The 23,584-nt window shown below is 36.7% G+C and overlaps 1 protein-coding gene across 3 annotated transcripts in view; it reads right to left on the bottom strand.

Annotated features, from left to right (window-relative positions):
- RIMS1 (regulating synaptic membrane exocytosis 1) overlaps nt 1-23,584 on the bottom strand; it is a 442,630-nt gene that overhangs the window by 67,618 nt on the left and 351,428 nt on the right. For all 3 annotated transcript variants that reach the window (XM_087438805.1, XM_087438803.1, XM_087438804.1), the window contains 2 exons: nt 15,739-15,851; nt 10,151-10,317 (listed from right to left, as the gene is read on the bottom strand). In XM_087438805.1, coding sequence (XP_087294931.1) covers nt 10,151-10,317; nt 15,739-15,851 — 280 coding nt within the window. The remainder of the gene's footprint in view (nt 1-10,150; nt 10,318-15,738; nt 15,852-23,584) is intronic.

Genomic DNA, 23,584 nt, shown 5'->3' with positions numbered 1-23,584 from the left:
AGAAACCAAGCTCCAGAGAAGTTGTGTACTTGCTGAAGTTCTAAGTACTCGTTAGTAATAGTGTCAAAACATACAGTATAAATACATGGTTCTTGAATATATTTTCATTTATTTATTTACTACTACCTGTACTATTCATTTACTGCTTTATCTCCTACCCTATGATCATGTTACTTCTCCATTTTTACATCCTCCAACATCCCTCAACTTTCTTACTCCTGCGCTGCTGTGTCCTCCAATGTCCCTTTTCATGTCTGAGACTCAGATCTGCTCACTTTCTGGAACTAGTAACTGTCCCTACATCAGATAAAATTATGATATAAGTTATTGTAGAGTAAACTAACACAGTAAGTGTGATAAGGGAACTAAGTAATTTTTATTACCAGTAATAGGAAACATCACTACAATTAGATACATAGGATCTATTTTATATCAATAAAGTAAACACCACCATGAGTCTTTTACACCTTTATCTTTTATATGTTTTGATGTAATCAAATCAAGAATTTATGCACAGATACAGAAAAATATTTTAGGCAGATTTAGTTAATATATTTAGAGGGAAATAACACTTGACAGAGTTTTAAAAGTATGTGTGAATCTCTTTACAGTGATTTGATCAATAATGATTGATCTCAAATCCTTTTCAAAATTATAGTTTCATAATTACATGGCAGGTTCCAATGGGCCCGTTTCCATCAATTCTGACTAGTGCCCAATTCTAGAACGTCCATCAACCATGAAGCATTCTAAAGGAAGCAAAAAAGAAGATGCAGACTGCAAGTAGCCAAAGGCTACAGAGAACTTCACCAATAAGAACGATCTTTCCTGCTGTACTTTCAATCGTCCGCTTTCAGAGAACACTCAGATCTAAGCGAGGGCACCTCCTCACCACCACGTTCAGTCCTAATAACACCTCCTGATGCACGTCTACACCAATCATAGATTTATAAGATCTCTTTCAACCTGCCACCCCATCGGCTTCCTGACCCCCCTTCTAGCAAGTTTTCCTCCGCACCCTACCTTCTCACAAAGATCGAGCATCTACACGCTGTCATAGCTTTACTCCTGAGTCACACCGGAAGGACAGCCCAGACGTGGCCAGGCTTCCGTTCACAGGAAGGCTGGTGATCTCTCACATCAGTCAGAAATTTGGGGGAAGAGGCTACTTCAGTTTCCTAGAACAGACGGAAGACAACCGAGGACCACAACAGACCCACACACTTGTGTTGATGGGTTCTCTGCATCACTCACTGTGGAGTCAGGACTTCAGAGGAAGAAGCAGTTTGACAGCACAGCCACCTCCCGAAGAGCCAAAGTTCTAGGACAAACCACACATCTCTAGCCTGTCAACATGACTGTTAGGATGGGAGACTCTCTGAACATGCTCTGTAGATGCCGTGCACTCACTGCTCATGGGCACTTGCCTCAGGTCTAAATCTTCTCCAGGAACGTGTATCTACCTCCACCTCTAAGATACCCACACATCTCTGCTCTGAAAAGTCCACTGTCTCCTTATGGAGACACCTCAGAGAAGGGAGATAGTTATATTATTTGTGCCAAACATTTGGGGAACACCTTCCCCTCCCAGAACCCGTCCCCTCATGTGCCTTGAAAATTTGAGACGTGATGTGCAAGGGACTGAGTGGGTGAGCCACACAGCACCACACACAGGGGTCACAGCAGGCTGTGAACCACCTGCTGGGAGGCCCCCAGTCCAGGGGTCTTGGTAGTGCAGAAAAGCTCCTGCCACAACTGCTGCTAGCCTTTACATGTGAACTTCTATTTCTAGCAATGCAGTAGATGATATATTCTGAAAAAAATCCCTTCACTCCCAAATGCTTAGAAATGACAGGAAAATTACAACAAATTCCTGTTAAATACAAACCTAAACTCACAAGAAAGGCAAAATCCCTTCGGGAAAAGACCAGGAGGGACTGAGGGCAGACTGCTATGTGGACTCTGACTGTCATGGGAGGTTGTACAGGTGAGAAATTAGAGCCTCGGGTCCGGCACAGAGGCAAGTCAGAACAGAAACCCCAGCACGAGCCCAGACCCTTAAAGAACAAGGACCAACGTGGTTCTCAGTTAAGGCCCGAAGCAACCCTCACTGGTGGCATTTCTAATGTACATATTTCAGGAAGACAGATAATGCTCCCCAAATGAAGGTCTCAGACACACAAAAAACGGTTAGCAAAGAAACCAGAAACCATGTGGGACACTCTAAAGTGTTTTAAAAAACCCTCCAATAATGGGAGAAAGAAAACAACATGTGATTAAAACACTGGACAGAAAATATGTAAATGGTGGAGGGATGGTAACAGAGCTAAAGTGTCTGCAGTTCCATTTTTCCCCAGGAGGAAGTAGAACTAATAACTAAACTCAGATTTATTACTTAACTAAATATATATATTTGAAACACTAAAATCATAGAAATAGTATAACTTCCAGAATAATGGCAGTAGGAATAAAATAAAAACAAATCAATTCAGAACCAATCTTAAGGAAAGAGGAAAAAATAGAATATTAAAAATTCAAAATATAAAATGAGTAGAAATAATTCCAAATATATAAGAAATCTAAATAAATGCAAATAGATTAGCTAGCCAATTAAATGACAGAGATCATCAGGTTAGAAGAAAAAAACGAATTCAGCTACATACTGTTTACAAAAGAGAGAACTAACACATACGGTCACAGGTCACAAAGAGAACGATGCGAGAACAGTTAGACTGAACACTAATAAAAAAACTTATGTTCTCATATAAGATAAAATGGACTTTAAAGCAAAAAGTACTATTAGAGATAAAGAGATTCCCGACATAGTGATAAGAGGGTGACACTTCTGGGCTCTTGGTTCCAGCTCCTCTGCTCACTGGCCACATGAACCCAACAGGATGCTTCCCTTTTATCATTATTTGTAAAATGAGATTTTTAACGATTATGCTACTGGGCTGTTAGAGCCATCACAATGTTGCATGTAAACTGTGTATCAGAATACCCGGTACACGAAGATACTTAACAAATGGCAATATTTTCAATATATTAAAAATGTAACAATGTGTGTGTTACACAGTTACGGCAACATTATGAAGTGATACATGAACTAGGTCAAGTTTGGAAAGCAACAGTGCAGAATGAAAGGATATTGCATCCATTCCAAATAATAGGATAACTGCCACAGAAATATGAATATTTGCCCAAAGAAAGGGGAATGTTGATAACCAGAGTTCATGCCTGGTGACCATTAAAACAATTAGCTGCCAATCTGCGTAATACTGCTAGGATTACAATCAGCAGTCGGTTCTCCAATATGCAAAATATGCAATACGCAAAAATATGTAAACATGTAAACACAGTATGATAAATAGAAACTTAAGTATCTGTTAGAAAATTTCCATTATATATTTTTTGGCATAAAAATATGGTAATAATTTAAGGTCTACTTGAAACAGTCATCCTGCCATTTGACGGGTAATTTAGCATTGAGCATCCTTAACACAGCTGGTCTGGTAGTTACAACACACCAAGGACAAAAGGGGCAAACCGATGGCCCTTGAGGAGTCTCCGAGCGCTGTGAACATTATACAGCACTGCAGCAGTCTGTAAACAGCTCAGCGACAGGAATGGCTTCTTACACCCAAACCTGATCTCTTACCGCAGCAGAATACTCTATGCCTAGCATGAACCCACAGCATGGTGCTCTGAACACCAGTCACAACCCCAGAGCAGACACGCTGTTCCTCCCTGTGCAACCCCAGACACGCTGCTCCTCCCTGTGTCAACCACCAAGATCACAACCACAAACACATCCTGAACACTGAACAGAGGTTGAAGTTTGGGACAGATTTTTCTTTCTTTGAAAACTATTCCCAGGGACTGAATTGTTGCATTTGAAAGTTGCTTTAATATTGTTATTTCACTGTAAGACTCACCTACATTATTTTCCTTGCACTTAAAATACGTATAAACTTTGTAGTAACTCAAGATGTGCTGCTAGTGGTGCATAAATTAATTTCTTGTATATTGTGGGAAAAATAACAGTTAAGCAGGGAGAAAGACATTCTAATTTTATTTAACAGAATATTCAATTAAAACTGTAACTTCTTTTAGGATAATTAAATCAAATTGGGAAATTACAGCCATTTATATGCAATCAAAATATAATTTAGGCAATATCATAAATAGACTAAATCAAAATATAATTTAGGCAATATCATAAATAGACTAATGTGTATTACAAGCAAAGTTATTAACACGGTTTGTTTTTGAACTTTCAAAGACTTTACTTCACCTTAATAAACTTCTCATATCCTCTTCCAAAGCCACGCTAACACATTTTTCTAATTAAAGAAAATTTCCTAATTGTCGTTATCTATGATGTTCATTGAATATGCTCCTTAAAAATACTTTAAATGTTAAAAATAATCTAATGCAATTCTAACAGAAGAAAGAGAACTACAGGGAAGTAGATTTCTACAAATAATGAAATGTTACAAAATACTTTTAAAGTTCTATGAACAGTCTGTACCTATTTTTCCCCTACAGGTAGAAGTCGTCTCTAAGACCTAATTATGAATGATCATTTCTACAAATAACCGCAACTTTATAAGATATTCCTGGTTTATATTAAATTTTGAAAACTTTATGTATTATAACTGACCATTATTCATTGTCTGTTATATACCAAGCATTTATCTAATATGCCACTGACCTTCTCAGAATTTAACTAAACATGTCTTAGTAAATCTATAAGGAACTGGCAGAGTGGAGTTTATAAAAATCCACCTACTATGGAAAGGGTCAGCCCTGCGGGTCCAGCAATTAAGATCGGCTATCTCACCACCCCAGCCCAGGTTTGTGTCCTGGTCAGGGAACCCCATCACCCGTCTGTCAGTTGTCACACTGTGGCAGCTGGGTGCTGCTGTGATGCTGAAAGCTATGCCAAAGGGATTTCAAATACCAGCGGGGTCACCCATCAGAGCTTCCAGACTAAGACTAGGAAAAAGGACCTGGCCACCAGCTTCCCAAAAAAATGGGCCCAGAACACCCTATGAATAGCAGTGGAGCATTGTCTGATAGAGTGCCAGAAGGTGAGAGGATGGCGCAGAAAGACCGGGCAGGGCTCCGCTCTGCTGTGCACAGGGTCACTGGAAGTCGGAACCCACTCCACGGCACTAACAACAAGAAGCTATAGAAAGCCAACCTTACAGAGCCAGGAGAACATATGTTACACGTGTGAATGTTGTTGGAAAATTGTAGGTTTTTACAAAGCTTCTAAAATTGTACTTCTGAGAGTAATTACAGGATTATGCTTGCATTTGCTTTTAAAGCTTGATTTTGTATAAAACATCTGAAATTTGTCTGCCTAAAAAGAAACTGATATATGAAAAGATGAGAAAAAATTCAGAGCTATACCATGAAAATTCAGCTCCCTTTTGAGATGAATAACTACTTTAGATGTAAAAATAGACACGGAGAACCCTGAAACTCAACATGCTCTTTCTAGCTTCTAGCTTACATGCATTTTTATTATCAGTTATGCCATCTCCAATAATATACTGTGCTTTTTTTGTAGTTTGATGGGAAAACATTGTTCCAGAAATATTTAAGGCAATACTAAATTAAAATTATTAGGCACATGCAGAACAAATCTGAAAAACTAGGAACCTCAAGTCTTTATTGATGTTTATTATTTTGAAGTATTAAGTGTTGATTTTGTATTGTGAGAATCAGTCTACCAATTACTTAAGTTTTAAATTCATGACAATTTTTTAGAATAATTTTAATTCATTATATCTACAAAAGGTTAGTCACCCCAACACAAACATTATAGTCTACAGTCGTCCCCCCTTATCCATGGGGAAATGTTCCCAGACCCCCAGTGGATGCCTGAAACCTCGGATATTACCGACCCCTATCTCTACTATGTTTTTTTCCTATGCATACATACCTGTGATAGAGTTTAATTTATAAACTAGGCACAGTAAGAGATTAACAGCAATAAAAAGACAGTACAATTATAACAAAATACTGTAATAAAAGTTACCATGGATCTCAGCAACCTCAGCATATGATTTTTTTTCTTATTAAGTGGAGAACTTCCACCTTTTCACATAAAGGAAGCACTTTACAGCTTCTCTTTGGCATATCCGAACTGCCAGCATCACTACTCTTGCGCTTTGGGACCATTATTAAGCCAAATAAGTGTGACTTGAACACAAGCACTGAGATACCACGACAGTCGATCTGGACAGTCGATCTGATAAACCAGAAGGCTACTAAGTGACCACTAGGTGGGCAGCGCATACAGCGTGGATCAGCTGGACAAAGGGATGAGTCACATCCCAGGTGGGACAGAGCGGGACAGCTCGAGATTCCATCATGCTACTCAGAAGAGCACACCATTTAAAACCTATGAATGGTTTATTTCTGGAATTCCCCATTTAATATTTTTGGACGGTGGTTGACTGTGAGTAACTGAAACTGCGGACAGTGATACTGAAAATAAGGGAGGATGACTGTAGTTTCTTTTTCCATTACAGTACCCCGTACATGTAAAGTTTGAAAATATGAGACGTTCTGAAGTATTTTAAATGAACTATTCAGAATGCATCTGGAGGAAGAGATGCCCTTTTTCAATTCACACAGAGCCGCTATATGATTTAGCTAGAGGCATCCGTGAGTGGACAAGATATGTGTTGCATGATCATTATCCCAAACACGAAAACTTCAGGATATGGCCCAAGAATCCCTAATAATCTTTGAAAATTATATTTTAGAGATTGATAATCCAAATAGATTTATATTTTTCAATCTATATACATCGTATAAGTGCTTGATTTTAGTTGTCCCCAAACAGGCTTTTTGACGCTAACTTTATAGCCTTTTGTCTTTTAGGAAGAAGGATGCTGATTATCCAAAACAGATTTTCCCAAATGGCACTCAAGAAATCTGCAAAATATTAACAGATGTCCCTATGAGAAAAGAATTTCAGAGTGAAATAAGCTTGGTATACATTGGAATAAAGAAAGATGAACACGCTGCTCCGAGAGAGAACGTCTCAAAACCTTACAACCATCCTGCGCACTTTGAACCACGACCAGGAGATGCAGGGGGCAGCACTGGACACACACCACCCAGGAGACTGAGCAGCCCACTGCTCATTTCGGACGCGCTCATCTCGACATTTTCTTGGTTCATAATATGCTTGGATCGAGGAGATCAAAACCATCCATGGCATCTTAAGTGCCTCCATACTGTGGTTTTATATAATACCAGTAAGATCATACCATATGTTCTTTCCATAGTCCTTCTTGAGAATACTGGGTACTTGGTTGACTTTTAGGGTATTGGCCACATCTTTAGGGAATGGGATAACGTCTTCTAAATCCTCTTATTGACTTCCAGAATAAAATTCATCCAAAGCAATGTATAAGAAAGCATTTGTTGTGTCATAGGATGATTTGATCAAAGACATATAGGGAACCAGAACATAAAAGTAGCTTTTAAACTCTTAAATAGATTATAATCTCCTAGTGTGTGTGGCCTAGATATTGTACTTTAGTCTTGGAAAATTATGAAGACCTTATACAGGAGAGGGACTCAGGAGGCTGCTGCTTCTTATTACGACATATAATATAGTCTACCATCATTACTGGTCAGACTTGCTCCTCTTTTAACCACGAACTTGAATAAACAGAATTTTACAACCTATGCAGAAGTTAGTTACTAAGAAAAAAAAAATGAGAAGAGTAATATACTGAGGACACTCATTCCTCACAGTGTCAGCTATGAGAACAGGGAATATTTAAGGCTGAAGAGCTGGCAACCCTCGTCCCACATCCGTGAGACACAGCGTTTCTATACGGTCGTCATTTTGTTTTGTTTTCATTCCAAACCCTCCTCTCAGGGTTTTAACACAGGGTTGATGACGGACACAGATAACTCTGTGTTTGTACACGTGTGTGTGTACACATGTGCCCATGTGCCTCTAAGGATGTATAAAGAGAAGAATGCATATGAAAAGATAATTCCGAACATTATAAGAAAGACCTGTCCCTCCCATACCCCATTTTTCCTCTCTGCTCCTCTAAGTAGTCTAGAAATCACATGTGTACCGTTTGTGGAGAATCAGTGACCTGAAGTACAGGACTGCAAGAAAAAGAGTTCTTCAAGTTAGCTTAAGGGGAAGCTTGTTTAGCTGTTAGTTCTAACCCTTAAATTCACATAATCCACTTATATAAAGACAGCTTTCAGCTGATTCATGTTCTAAACTTCAGAGAAGGAAAAGAGAAGCTGAAAACAGAGACATGCCCAGAGAAAGTGGATTTGTCAGTAAGACATTTATTTGTGCCTTTTTAGGTCTACCCCTCTCCCCACCACCCTCAATAAATAAGAAGAGTCACAGGAATCAAGAAGGAAAAGAACACTGCCCTGTCTTCTTCTTCTTGTCACGACACAGCTCCACCCAGCGCTGACTTGTAAGCTGGCGTTTTCCACAAAGTAACATTGGCTCCAATACAGTGACATGCAGTTTCCTCCGGTCCTTTGTATAAAATCACAGGACCCTGCTGCTGAGCTGCCTACAGTTTCTCTGTTCTTTGCTTTCTTCCTCAAAAATCACGTACCCAAATTTTTCCCGAAAATAAATTTTTAAAGACTCCTATTCTCTTGAAAGTTCAAGAGAATGACAATGGACCCACAAATTATTCTTCCAGTTGGTTAGTAATATGAATCCTATTAAATAGTCATACTTTATAGCACAGGACTCAAGGTACTTGACTCTATTGTGAACATAAATAAAAAGCACTTCAAGATTTATAGTTTTATAATTATTTAGTAAATTGTTTTTAGTATAAAACTGAAAAAGTTCTTGTTTAAGTCCTATTTATCAATATTGTTACTAAATTAGGTTTTGAAACAGAATATATCAACATTTCAATAAAAAGGAATCTCTTAGAATAATTTTCACCCTTTGATCCTAAGCAACTCGATACGGCTGCCTTCCTTAACTCTACTAATTCTTTCTTAAGTTTTAGAGAACTTGGCATTCTGTTAGGACAAGATGCTGAGAACATTAGAAATAGAGAGAAAACATGTTCTATTAATCTCTTTATCAGTTGAAATTGCTCATGTAGATTATCAGAGTATGACACTGTTAATTAACAGTGAGATAATTACTTTCAATTTGCTCCAAGAGACGAGCTGGGTGCAGGGAAATCCAGGAAGAAAGAACGCTTTAAGATATATTTTACTGCACAACATCAAAATGTGTGATGATATCAGACTGTCAGAGGATTTGGAAGGCAACTGCTCCTATTTTGAACATTTATATTTCTTGGGCCTCTTATAAACCCCCAAATTCCTCCAATGAAATTCTATTTCTGAAAACCACTTAAAAACAAATATAAAATATGCCCTGTCCACGCTGAGTCCGCTTTACTGAAGAAGGCGCCTGGGCTCCTTCCCCCTTCAGCAGGGTGTCTGCCTCTTGAGAGCATGAGGGCACTACTGTTGATTTAAACACACTTCATGCAAATTTCTTACAGCTCACATCATGCAGACCAGGGATTCATACTTTGTTATCACATCCACTCCATCCTACCCTGAATGCTGACCAACTGCTATGGGATTAAAGAAGCAGGCAGCAAACTGCAGCCCATAAGGAGAATGCAGCCCACTTCCTGATTTTTGTAAATAAAACTTTATTGGGACATAGCCATGCCCATTTGTTTGCACAGCATTCACACTACCACTATGTTGTTGAGTAACTGTGAGAGCCTGTCCTGCGCAGCCTGAAATATTTACTGTCTAGCCCTTTACAGAAAAAGTTTTCTGACACTGGACTAAAGGATGCTCTGTGGATTTCATCATATTAGAAGGAAGCTCCTGCAGATGTGACTTGGAGCAATTGCTGAAATCATGACTGTGGTTAGAAGCTATACCTGAGAGTAGACAGCATCAAGCAGTCACCTGGCGATACTACACAACAGTTAACAGACGTTCAGGCCACTCCGGTCCCCCTTATCTTAATTCAGTGTTTCTGCTACTTGTCCGGAACTCTATCTTAGCAAGAAAATCCACCAAGCTAGTTGCATTTCTACACCACGGATGAAGACCAGTTATATCCACAGTACAACCAACTCACCTGATTCTGCCCCTGGGGCGCTCAGACTGCTCTGACATAAAGCTCGTGCTGCTGAGGCGGGAGGCACTGCTGGTTCTGGAAATGGCGGACACATCACTGACATCACTATCTGACGATCTGGCAGAGACGTTATCACAGCTTCTGTATTGATCTTTATGTATGCTATACTAAAGATTGAAAACAAGAAAGTGAGAGCTCCATCATCAGACCGCGGACAAAGAGACACAGGCAGTGAGGTTAGTGATGACTTAGCCAACACCAAGTAAAAGTGTACCTTCCTAACAGCAGGTGTGGGTCTAAAATAACCCAATATCAACATAATACATGATTTCCAGTATAAAAATCCTACCTCCTCTGAATGGTAAGAAATGGTTTATGAAGACTGAGCTATAAATTAAACACAAAAATTAAGTGCTTGGGTGGAAAATTCATTGAATTAATTATTTGCACATACATAAAACCTCCAAATTGTATTGTTTTTTTCTAGTACATCAGTTTCTCTTTTCTTGCTTTTGTTTTCATCATTGCCTATTTTATTCACCTTCTACTCTATCCTTGGTAGAGACTGTTTCCATCTGTGCTTCTTGATTCTTCCTAAACTATTCCATTTACCTATACACTTTCCCTATTCTAAGACTTTGAACTTTCAAATTTCTTCAAAAAATATATCTCCTTACAAATAAGGGCTGATTTTAAAGCTAAGGGGTGACAAAGATGAGTGAAGCAATGGAGGCAAATATTGGACTTTGGCTTCCTTTCTATTATGGTTTAATTAGACATTTTCAGATTTAAACTATCAACTCAGTGTTGAAAGTAAAAAACAAGATTCCTATTAAAATTTCAATATACACTGTATCTTATACTTAAACGTGTCTTTAAATTTATCTTTGGTATTCTTACCTAAGATTTTAGAAATCATTCAGTAAAAGATTAAAACGTGCAAAGGTGTCAAAGCACTTAATCTCTTCTTTCTACTTTACTGTCATTTTAATGGATCACACGGTGAATAGCCTTATGTATTATATATGTGTTAGTTATAATAAATAGTAAGGTTAGATAATCATATATAATTTAAAAATACCTAACATATAAATAATTGTCTTAGGTACTGGAAGGTAAGATAATATACCTTCTTATATAAAATAAAAGAAGATACCTAAAAGGAACACATGGATAAACATTAGGTATTTAAGTTTCTTTTCAAGCAATTGAATTTTAGATTTATGTGTTAAGGCGTGAAAATATCAAATGTTCATTAAACCTGTAAAAAAGCCCATCCATCCTCAAATGCTCTATATTTGATGAGTTTTAATGAATCTAAAATAATCCAAACACTCTATTTCTAAAAATGGGTATAAACAGTTGTCTTGCTAAAGTATGCAAAATAAACTGATGCTAACACCTGGAAAAAGAAGTATAAGACAATAATATATTTTTAAAACTACTAAAGAAGGAAATCATGTTTATTTAATAATCCTACAGATGAGAGTAGTTCAGACCTAAGGCATTTAAATGTTACTTCTAATTCTTCACCTCTCATGTGTATGTACTGGGCAAAGAATTTCACATCAAGCATGAAAACAGTTCCAAATTTATAAAATATGTATAAAATTATATTTCCAAAGAATTTCTTCATAATTGTGTGATTTGTTTTGGAAAGCCATATGCTAAATTATAATCCAAATGGAAATTCATATACGTTATTATGTCCAGAACTCAGCTATTCATACTTCATGTATGATCTAAAATTAATGATTTAAGATAATGTATTCAAAGTAATGTGACAAGGTTTTATCACCAAATTCTGTCATATCTGATAGCATGACGCTGACTCACATGATTAATTCCAATCAGAACTGTTTTTTACTTACAGAGTAGATGTGGTAAAATCTTAATATGCTCACAAAGTAGACGCCGAATTTAATACTGTTACTGGGGTACAGTATGCTACTTGTTTTTGAAACTACTTTGCTAAGTAGACATATTATGTAGTTATTATAATGTTTCCAAGCATATTGAAATGATAGCTTGCCCATCCCAGAATATGAAAGAACTGGGTTCTAATACTATGAAAATCTACCCAGTGGTAGGAGACTTCCTGGCATTGTGTTGACACCCAGATCAAGTGCTCCCCTTATCTGACAAATGTCAATAACACGCAGTGTAGACTCCAACACAGGGATCTGTGAGTGCACACGAACTGCTTCTCCAGCCGAAGAAACCTTCCTCTTCTATAAGCCACCTCTTCCTCAACTCTCTGTATATAGACTTTAGCTATTCCAGCCAAGAGATTAAACAAGGAATTTTAAAAATCCGTATATCGTATTAAATTTTTCTATATTGGGGTAAAGAATAATCCACGCTCCTGACAGGAGATCACAGTTTTCTTCACATTGCTTATCTGAAGGAAATAAAAGACTTTCATATTCACTTTTTACTACTATATTTACTTCTTTTCAAAATCTGTTAATAGTTTAAGTAATCACTTTGATTTTTTACCAAGCATAATTTGTTAATATTCCTATTTAACAATTAAATATTTTAATGGAAATACATTAATTATATTCTGAGAAACATACTATCCTCAGGAGGAATTTACACTGACCACAGAACAGGGAATAAGTCCTTGATGTGAAGGGAAGCTCTAATTATAGGGCTGCTATTTTTATAAGTAAGTACTAATAAACAGGCAGCAGCCACCTCCAAAACCCATCACATCAGGATGGTTGCTTTGTCTGGGTTACAGAAACATAAGCACTCTCTAAAGTGTGAGCGCCTAAATGAAAATTCACCCCCAAATATGAATTTCACCCCATCAATACGGCATGCAGCTCTGGGTAGCAGCAATGAAAAAACAGCATGTGTCCCATTTCAGGGATACCAAAGTGGTTCTGTGCTTTTTTCAAAAGCAAAGTTAGTGCTAATTCCTTACTCAGGATGGATGTCAGGGTCATTCAGTCTCTTAAAGGAGATGCCAGGTTTGAAACATCTTAGGAATTATATTACATTTGTCTAGTAATTCTTTGCCCTGAAGAAAATTTAGTTCTACTGGTATTTGGTTATAAATATTTTGAGAATGGTTAACTAATCTCTAATTTGGCAGAATTGCAACTAAGATGTCTTGCTTCATCCAAAATGTCAAATGGATTAAGATGCTACAAAAGAGTCAATAAAGGAATTAAATTCAAAATTTAATGTCTATTAAATTTACGACAATACTGGTTCTTAGTTATATGAATACAAACAGATCTTTGTAAAGTAAATTATAAAAAGGTTGGGGTAAATGGATGAAGAATAAAAAAAATAATTTCTCAAGTATGTGAGAGAGGTCTGAATTAATGGAAATGGCTACTGGAAACTATTTCAAAATTTTATTGCAAGCATTAGGCCATAATACGAATATTAGAATCACAGAAAGTATTTATCTTTTACTTGACATATGAATTAAAAAATAAGCTAATTATTTGTTATTTTATCTTATATATTTTCCTATCCTATATTCTTATAAGTTCTTAAAGATACCGTATCTTTCCTCTCACATTTATTTATATAATTTATAATCATTTTATTTATGTAATACAGTAACATCAATTCATGCAGTAGGAACAACAGTAACATATTTGGAAGTGTTGGGTTTTTGATATTCAAATGCAATGAGAAAGGAAAAGGAAAAGGATGCCCATGGGAAGGAGGGAGGAAAACTAGAATATGATCATTTAATTGTAGGCAAATTGCCAGCAGTAGAAGAACCTCTGAGTCAGACTGGAGCATGCACACATCCCTGAGATGTAAGAAGCAGAACGCTGCTGTCCCTCCCTTCCACACCAGGAGTCCCAGGGCCGGCCCTCTACAGGAAGGCTGGACTAATTTTGGTAAATCACATCTTTTCTTCCGAACCTCCGTTTTCATAAATTTAGTAGATAAGAGAGCTGGAGTAGAAGATAATTTTGAAGTGTTTTCAAGTTCTAAATTTCTATGAGCCAGAGAATTTGGAACCTCCCGAGCAGGATAAACCTACTGTTGATTTATTACGAATATAAGTATCAGTAGTGGTTTAGATTTCCAGGGACTTCGTTTTGTAGATTATTTTGATGACCTGACTACTGATTAGAGTCCTAGCTCAGGGTGACTGAGATGGCTGTCAGCATTTCCCTCCTTCTTCATTTACGTCTCTTGCTTCCCGAGCTGCCCGACTTCCCTCTGCTATGCTAGTTGACCTCATCCTTAGACATAATGCTAAGAAATCAATGAAGCATTTCCAGCTTTAATGAAGCACTTCCAGCTTACAGAGCCTCTCCAAATAACGGCACCCAACAGTGGAGAAAGAAACCCTGGATACCCTGCCCTCTAACTCCCACTGCATTTGTAGTACAAAGCCACAGAAGTGATGATGGTATCCATAAAGAACACAGACATAAGCTGATTACGTGATGATGCCAGGAAGAATAAACCACAGAGCAGGTATGTGGAGCTGGAATCAGCAACTCCAGGGAACATCAAGATACTCTGCTTGCTGATTTTACTTTTTAAAATGTTGTGTCAGACTCCCAGGGACCTGGGCCTTCCTGGATCACAGTGACCAGGTCCTGCCTCAGCTGGGAATCCCCTGCAGCTAACCTGGGATGTCAGGCGACAGACTACATCCAGTACACAGGACTCCATGAAGTCTGGGGACAAATCAGATTTTGTGACCACCTCTAATTTTTGTATTAGTCTCGATATCTGGCTATATAATGAACAACCTCCATTATTTAAAAATAAGTACGTTTTTCTAGGTTACATTTCAAGCTAACCATATTGATTTAGTAGTTTTTACTTAATTGTGAATTTCTAAAAGGTCATTACTTCCAAAAGGGCTTCCTGACATCAAATTATAACACAGGTTGTTCTGTGATGGCTGCTGCCACTTTTGTAGTATTCTAAAAAAAAGGTTTTTAAATAAACTAGATAATATATTTAAAATTACTTCATGAAGTATAAAATTCTATGCATATTTTAAGTAAAATTATTATATGTTAGCAGTTTATAAACTCCTTAGTGTATCCTTACAAAATACTATTAATATATAAATTAAATGTTTATTGGCACTTGAAATTATGTGGACTTCAGTTTCTAAAAGAGTTTGAAATCAGTTACTTTTCTTACTAAAGACAGATCAATAAAAAATCTCACGTCACATAATTTTTGTCATTCACTAACAAATCTCAACAGTAAATATCAACCTAAAATAGTATTTCAGACTATAAATCAATATCTTAATATTTTAAATGCAATATTAAGTGATATTCAAGCAATAAAATGGCTTCATACATCTTGCTTATTTATGTGAATTTGACTATTGATCATCGATCATTAAGTGACTTTAATGTCAAGTATTTACATTTTCTTTTTAGAAAAACATTAAATCCAAGTTAGTAAATAACATTTTAATGAAGTCATATCTCGTGAGACTCTCAAGAGGAGAGAGGTTATGATGCAAGACCACCGTCTGCACACTTCCCTCCCGCGACCCGGTGCCGGCTGGTCCCTCCGGGCGCTCTCTGCACGTGGTCTACAGGGACACTGCTGGTTGGGCGCCGCTAGTTTACCTGGGAACACTGCTCGCGCTCGAGGTCTTGACTAGACCCAGACCCTGCCGGCTGCTTAACCCGGTGCAGTGCCAGTCTCATCTGTCCCGTGCGCTCCTCCACTACTAAGCTCGCTGCAAAAACACACAACGGAAGCCTATTACAACGCGGGAAGCAGCTCTCAGGAGGGAACGGTTTAAGATCGCAATGCTTTTGATATGAATTCAATTAAATGGCACTTAGAAATAACATATGATTAATAAACTAAACAAAATGTAGAATATACAATGCTAGCAACTGTTAATCTGAGATGAACGTGACTCCACTCACAGAATGAGGAACACAGACGTTAGTAACAAAGAGAAGTCCCTATCTCTTCATCTGATCTGAAATACTTTCAATTCATTTGCAAATGATTATGTGAAACTAAGTTTAACTGTGGAAATGCTTTACATTTTATCATCTGGTTTTTACGTGTACACATATAGAGAACACATATGCACACTGCACACGCCACACACGCACACTCTGACACCCTCAGCTGACAGAGGGCACCTAGAACTGTTCTAATTGATGAGCATCTGCTTTTCCAAGGCATTCTTTTTCATTAATTTCTGCCAGTACTTTTCATGAATATTTGCCAGTCTTAAAAATGGACTTACTAAGAGAAAAGATTAGTCTTCTATTTCTAATGGCTGTGTCTGACCACATACATGAAATTCGTAAGTTGTGAAAATGTGATATGAATTCTATCTCTTTAATGTACAGTGTGTAATAAAGTGCATTCCATTTAAGCCTTCATTCATCTCCCAGGGAGCAGGTGTCACTGTTTAGACGGGAAGGATAACAGCCTTCAATAAAGTACAAGTTATGGTAAGTCAGAATCCATCATAACCAGCATAGCTTCAAAACTTTGCCTTTCATTTTTACATTTTTACAATTAAAGAAGAGCTCACGGTACAGCTGTGTGCAGAGTAACCTCTTCACAACATATACTTGTGTTGTATGAGACTCACGTTTATTTAGTACAACTTAACTTCTGCCAATTTCCCAGACTATTCAACCTCTGCAACAAGGGCTAACATTTATTTTTAAGTCGTGCATATACACATATATATGGAAAAATATTTTTTGATTAAATATACTGAGGCTTCTGCCAAGAGGCCCTAATGATGTAACGGATAATGGAAATATTGACACATCTGACTGACTTGGCTGTTGACTTCATCTCTTATGAGGAGTTTACAAAGACGCTTACAGATTTTTCCATTGCAATGATTAAGTATGACTTGTCATCCTTCATAAAAGACACTGACACCCCTTTTAAAAATTAAGTAAATACGTAGCTTTTCTTGTGTGTTCAAGTACAGACTAACAGCCCAAGAAATAAATACATAGTTTGAAATTTGTGTCTAAATGTTTTAATCATACTTCTAGTGCCAATTATTAGATGTTTAGCTTTGTTTAAATTCAGTAAATTAGAGAGAAAATATCTATCTCTAACATCACAGTTATTGAATTGAGCAATGACACACACTTGCTTTGAAAATGTTGACTTCAGAGATAACAAATGACAGCTATTATGATTAAAGGATAGTTCAATGGAGATCTTGAGAAAAGCAGTTCAGAAATTTATTAATTACTTGACAACGAGTATTATAAATAATAATGAGTATGATAAAGCAAAATGCTACTTGAGAGTAATTAGGAATTGAGACAAAGTTATTGAAAAATGTGTTATACTTATAGCAAGCCATATGCACTACAAGAAAACGTACAAATCGCTGATTTCTGCCTTCTGCCTGTGGAGTGGGTCCCTCTGGGCACTTGCTCAGTCATCTGTTTGAGCTTTGAGGAAGTCAAACTGTAATCAGGTGTAATCTCTAAAGCTTAAAGCAGTCCAAAGTAATCTCTACTTGTGATAAAAACAGATTTAAACAATGTTAGCTTAATATTCTCACCAAATGACATTAATCTTAAGAAATTTTTGACACTGATGAGCCTAGAGCTCTGTAACCTCCACCGTAATATCATGTAGTTCTTAGGGAGGACAGGAACTTGACACTGAAAAGATTACTTCCCAGAGCTGCCTGAAGCAGCTCTGGTGCCTTACCCTCACCAGGATGCCTCCTTTCTCTAAACAGGGTTACTTAGCTCACAACACGGCTGCATTTACATCTCTATTTTGCAGAACTCAAAACTAAATCCAGTGGTAGCCTAACTAAAATGAATCTTAAAATGGTTTTAAATGACTTCACTTTTACCTTCCAAAATTGATTAATATACTATATCTTTATTCTTAAAGAAGTGAAAGCTGACATCTTTTAATCTATTAAAGAAAGAAAATCTCCACATTAATCTTGACTCAGAACCGTGAGTGGACTCCTTGACGCTGCAGTAAACACGTGGTTGCTATGCTACCCTCACAGCTTGCTGTCAGGGCCCAGGAATGGGAGGAAAATGCAAATGGCTCATCATTTACTTATATCAAAAAGTCATATAATTACATATAATTCACCCTTTTTTATTCTTTCTCATTAATTCCTGATGATATGTACATTAGTGTGTAATCTGAAATAAATGTTCATACACGTTATCATGTTTCAGTGAAAGTTTTTTCATAAATATCAATGAAGAACCTTCAGTGTGCATTTGGAAGTTTTTTAACTTTTCTACAGACTTTGCATTTTATTTCTCAATTACATATTGTGGAATAAAATGACTATTTCTGGATTGTTGCAGTGTTAATCTAAACAGTAAGACAAATTTAAGAACTAAAATAGAATATTTATCACGAATTTGAAGCAGAAGGCATGATTCCATTAATGTACATGATTTATACAGAGAATTATAGATATTTAGGAATGATTAAAAGTGAAGTGAATCCTTGGAATATGATTATCTGTTGAATATCTCACTATAAGTAAAATCAACCACAGCCCAGAGAGCTCAAATATCTTACTTTGAAAAGAATGATTACTGATCATCATTTAATAATTTTAACACTTGGGAGCCGGCCCCGTGGCGTAGCGGTTAAATGCGAACACTCCACTGCTGGTGGCCTGGGTTTGGATCCCCGCCGAGCACTGATGCACCGCTTGTCAAGCCAGGCTGTGGCGGTGGCCCATATATAAAGTGGAGGAAGATGGGCACAGATGTTAGCCCAGGGCCAGTCCTCCTCAGCAAAAAGAGGAGGATTGGCACAGATGTTAGCTCAGGGCTGATCTTCCTCACAAAAAAAAAAATAAATAAATAACACTTTAATGCCAATAGCAAAATTAAAATATTCAATAAAATCTTTTCCAATTATCCCACAGGTCCTAGCCTTAAATCCACATTTTAGGAACATTCTAAATGTTGCTAGCATTGTAAACTAACAAAACCACTAAAATGCCAGCTGCTATTCCTTTATTAAAAAATTTTTTAAATTGTGGGACTTTGGGTTTTTATTTTTAAAAATTTTCAAAACTGCCATATATTAGAGAGTTAAATAACCCTTCTTATTTTTTACAATAGACAATTATCATGTAATGTCATTTAGTCTTTTAATGAAAATACAGCTTACATATATTACAAGCAAAAGAGAAGGACGTGTACCATAGACTGTATTTCAGCTGTATTTGCAAATAGTGTGATAGTAACAAACAATTCACCTCCCCTAGCCCCTAAGGTGTAATCAACATTGTGATTTTATTAAAAAATGTTTTTTAAGTTGGAATTTTTCATGATAATACCCACAAGCTGAATGATGTGTTTGATGTTGAATAAACTGTGCTTTTTAAAAAGCAGATATTAATTTACCTAAAATAATATTTATTGAATATAATTCATTTTCTTTAGATCGACTTTACTCGCTCTATATTGTTATTTCTAAACTCTGACATTTCTATCAGATAAATCTACATATGTCAAAAATAAACTCAACATTATAATTAAGAAAGTAGAAAACTGGAACTTATTCTTAGAGGTTAAATTAAAAGCATACTTATGAAATCATTTTTTGTTTTCAAAACTCAACAAGAATAATTCTGACTGGAAAGCGCAAGGTGAGAAAAGTAAATACAATTTAAAAAGTCTGCAATTTATTACAATTTTATAATGGAAAGTATTAGATACTATCAAAAATAAAAGACAGATTAAAATAGTTACTTCTTTTGCATGTCACATGCTTTGCTATGAATTTTTAATCCAGTGTGATGGGTGATCTGTGATGAATCTGTGAATAAGCTGAAATCATTTGCAAATGTTGTTTGTGCCTATCTGCATTTTCTAAATCTATCCCTTTCATAAGGTTATTAAAGAATCCTGTGACTTAAAGAAAAATGCTTAAGGATCTTTAATAAATCTTTCCTAATCTTCTTATACTATGACTTCCTCCAAAGAAAAGGGAATTTTTCTGGGAAATTCCTTTGACTCACCAGACATTTGTGATTTGCTTAAAAATATTGTAAATGTTATAGTTATGTGTAATTTAAGATAATTATAATTTAAAATTTAAGCTTTCATAAATACATTTAAAATATTCATGAATTTACAACTATATAACGATGAATTTGCTCTGATCTTCACATTCCTTAAATCTTTCACATTTGTCCCTATGCATCTAGAAATTAACATGAATTTGAAATTTCAAATGTTTATGTTTATAGGCAAAAAAAAAATCCATACAATAATACTGGTAACCCTTCCAATATTTTCAAGTATTTTACGTGAAATACGAGTGTCTAGTTCATAGTGAACTAGTTCACTAGTTCACAGGCTTGTCTAGTTCACTACAACGTGCTACCACACCTTATGAACAGAAACATTAACGCCTCTGCTTCCTTGCTGTCCAGCAATACGACGAGGGCAGGTGATGTGGGAGCACCACCCTTGCTCCAGTCGTGTCTCAGAAAGAGCACTAATCAAGGGCCACCTGTCTGGAAGCCGTCAGGCAGAATGAAATTTATGATGAAACACCCGTCCTGCCTCAGGACTGACAGCCTTGGAAACAGTCCCTTCTCTGAAGCATTTTATTCCAAAAAATCACTGATAGTGGGAACTCAGACATAAAAAACAGTATATTATGAAACACAGAGATTAAAAAGCAGTAAAAGATGAAAAATTTAGCTGAGTCTGTAATCAATGTAAACTACACAGAGCCTGAACAGAAAGAGGGTTTGATATTTGAAAATCCAAACATGTAGTCTCCACTCACAGTTTCTCAGACTTTAGAGGAACATGAATTGTTAAGACGGACAAACATTCTCCACACACCTGGAAGCAACGTGGCAAAATGGTGAGACCCCAGGGCTAGGAACAACTGGGCATCGACGACCGTCCCAGACCCAGCGCCACACCTCCGTGCATCAACCAGTGTCTCATGGAGCTCTCCAGCAGTTTTTATTTGCAGAGCAAAGAGATTGCTAGAGTAACTTCCTGCTGTTGCAGTCTATGATGGTAACATTATATCAACAGGGTATCGGTAAAGTAATTTATTTTATTTTTCACATTTTCAAAAAATGGAAAGCTACGACTTTCTCTCTTGCTCTATTACCTAATTTCCAGCATTTTTTAATTTGCCAATTTACCAACACTATAGATGTTAAGGGAAAAAATATTCACCAGCTGTATTTTACATTATTATTTTCTATCATGGTTTTTTTCCCCCAATTAAAAGATAATGTATTCCTTGCACGTTTATCCTTATTTTTGGAGCCATACAAGTGTAGTAAGCAACCTTGATATTCCCTCTATTGTTCAAACACATACACACTATATATACATAAAGAGAAAATGTTTAAAATACTTTGACTAGACAGAAATGCCCAAGTTCTGGGTCATTTTCCTATAATAAAATGTATTTCAGTTTGTAAGGGTAGAAATGTGCCAAACTGTCTCCCTTATGCCCTCGAATGCTTTTCTTGGATGTTAAGGATTATGTTATAATAACATAAACAATAAATTAAAAAAAAACATCTATCCAGCATGAGAAACATAAAATGCAAGTAAATAATACACGTTAAGTGAAAATGACACATTATCTTTAAGGGCTTTCAAGAAAATGACGTGTTTTGGTACAGATAACTGAAATGGAAGTTGGCAGAGCTGAAATAAGGGATTTGTATATGTGATCACTCAAATCTCACTGCAGCCAGAACCACCAGACCATCACTTGTTGCAGGTGATTTTCGCTGAATTGTCTAAAACAAAGCTCAGAATTTCCAACCCTAGACATCACTTTCAGTGTCAAAATTGCCAAGCCCCAGAGTAGCAGAGCAAATACAGGTCGGACGCTGGACGGACGAGAAAGCCAGGCTCTTGAGATTCTGTCACCTGACCCTGACTTGTGTCACAGGGTTAAACAGCTCTTTACAACGGGTGCTGGTTTTGGAGGAGCACTGCCCTCCTCGTGAGGCCCTTCGTCAAATACAGTCTTCACTACGAGCAGCCCATGTGATTAGGGCTTCTCTGGGGGTAACAGAGGCCCTCCCCGAGGGGTCATGCGCTCCATCCCACTGACCTCTATCACATTTGTCCACAATTTCCATTATTCTAATTATACTGACGTTAACAGAATCTATCTCGAAAGCTTGATGTGGCGTAATTGCTGAATTCAATGTCAATTTTTTGAGTTTCTTCCCTTTTTTCTATAAACAGTGTTTACAAATTTTAAAATTTGTAAAAGAAAATTACAATATTTAGGGGACACATAGGCCTTTAGAGCAAAATAATGAAAAAGCCCTGCCCTGGCTGGACGTCTGTCTGCCTTTTATTTCCTCTGCATCTTCCCCACTAATCCCAGGAGGAAGGGGTGACCAGGGACCACCTCCACGGGGCATTTCCTGCAAGTTGAGGCCTGGCTGATACAAGTGCTACATACTTCCAAGTTTTAAGGGCCTATGACACTATTATAAATAACCACATTTGAATCAGCAGAATGGGGAAGATAGGGTCAAAACCAAGAGTTCTGAATTGACTTACACGGGCGGCTTCACTCTCTACGTCCCTAGTTCAAAGAGAAGACTAGGATAACAACTATATTTATGGGTTTGTGGCAAAAAAAGAAACGGATAAATTAGACACTAAGCTCTAAATATTTATGAATAAAGAAATATTCATAAATATGCATAATGAGTCTTCAGGAAAAGCAATGCCCTGGAAAATTAAGAAACAATCTTCAAAATCTTAACATACAATAACAAAAAATGAATCACTTGGCCTGATATGCATCTACTAAAAATGTAAATAAAACTGAAATCCTTTTCTACTTAAGGACAGTTAAAGCAATGCTGATTCTGAAGAATACATAAATTAGTTCACTTATTTTAGCAAAAGTCAAGTTACATAACTTGTTCCTATAATGTGTTACACACCCATAGTATCCTATTAAAATAAGTGGGCAAATAGCTATATAATAACTAATGTAATGGAAATTATTAAAATAATATTTTCCACTTTTTTATACGAATTGCACCCAATTAAAGTTAATGCTAATAGTTCCATAAAAATTATACTTGCAAGACTTAGGATTCAAACTGTTCTTGCCAATATTTAAAGAAGGAAAGTATAGGTAATTTATTTGAGCATTTTTAATACAAACTTTATACTTGAAAATACAGTTGACTAGACACAATCCTTAAATAGCCCCTGTGATCTGGTTACAATAATTATTATATACTTCATTAACAAAACAGGAGAACAAAAGCAGCAAATGCTATTTACTCTTTGTTCCTGTTCAGATCATTTAACTACTCGAATTCTAATTATCTTTTGTTCTCTGTGTATAGATTATACGTTTTTTTTTGTGTGTGTGTGTGAGGAAGATCAGCCCTGAGCTAACATCCATGCTAATCCTCCTCTTTTTGCTGAAGAAGACCAGCTCTGA

This window comes from Ceratotherium simum, chromosome 13, assembly GCF_057802395.1.
Source record: "Ceratotherium simum simum isolate JZ-2026a chromosome 13, ASM5780239v1, whole genome shotgun sequence".
Lineage (NCBI taxonomy): Eukaryota > Metazoa > Chordata > Mammalia > Perissodactyla > Rhinocerotidae > Ceratotherium > Ceratotherium simum.
This window is presented reverse-complemented; position numbering and strand designations above follow the sequence as displayed.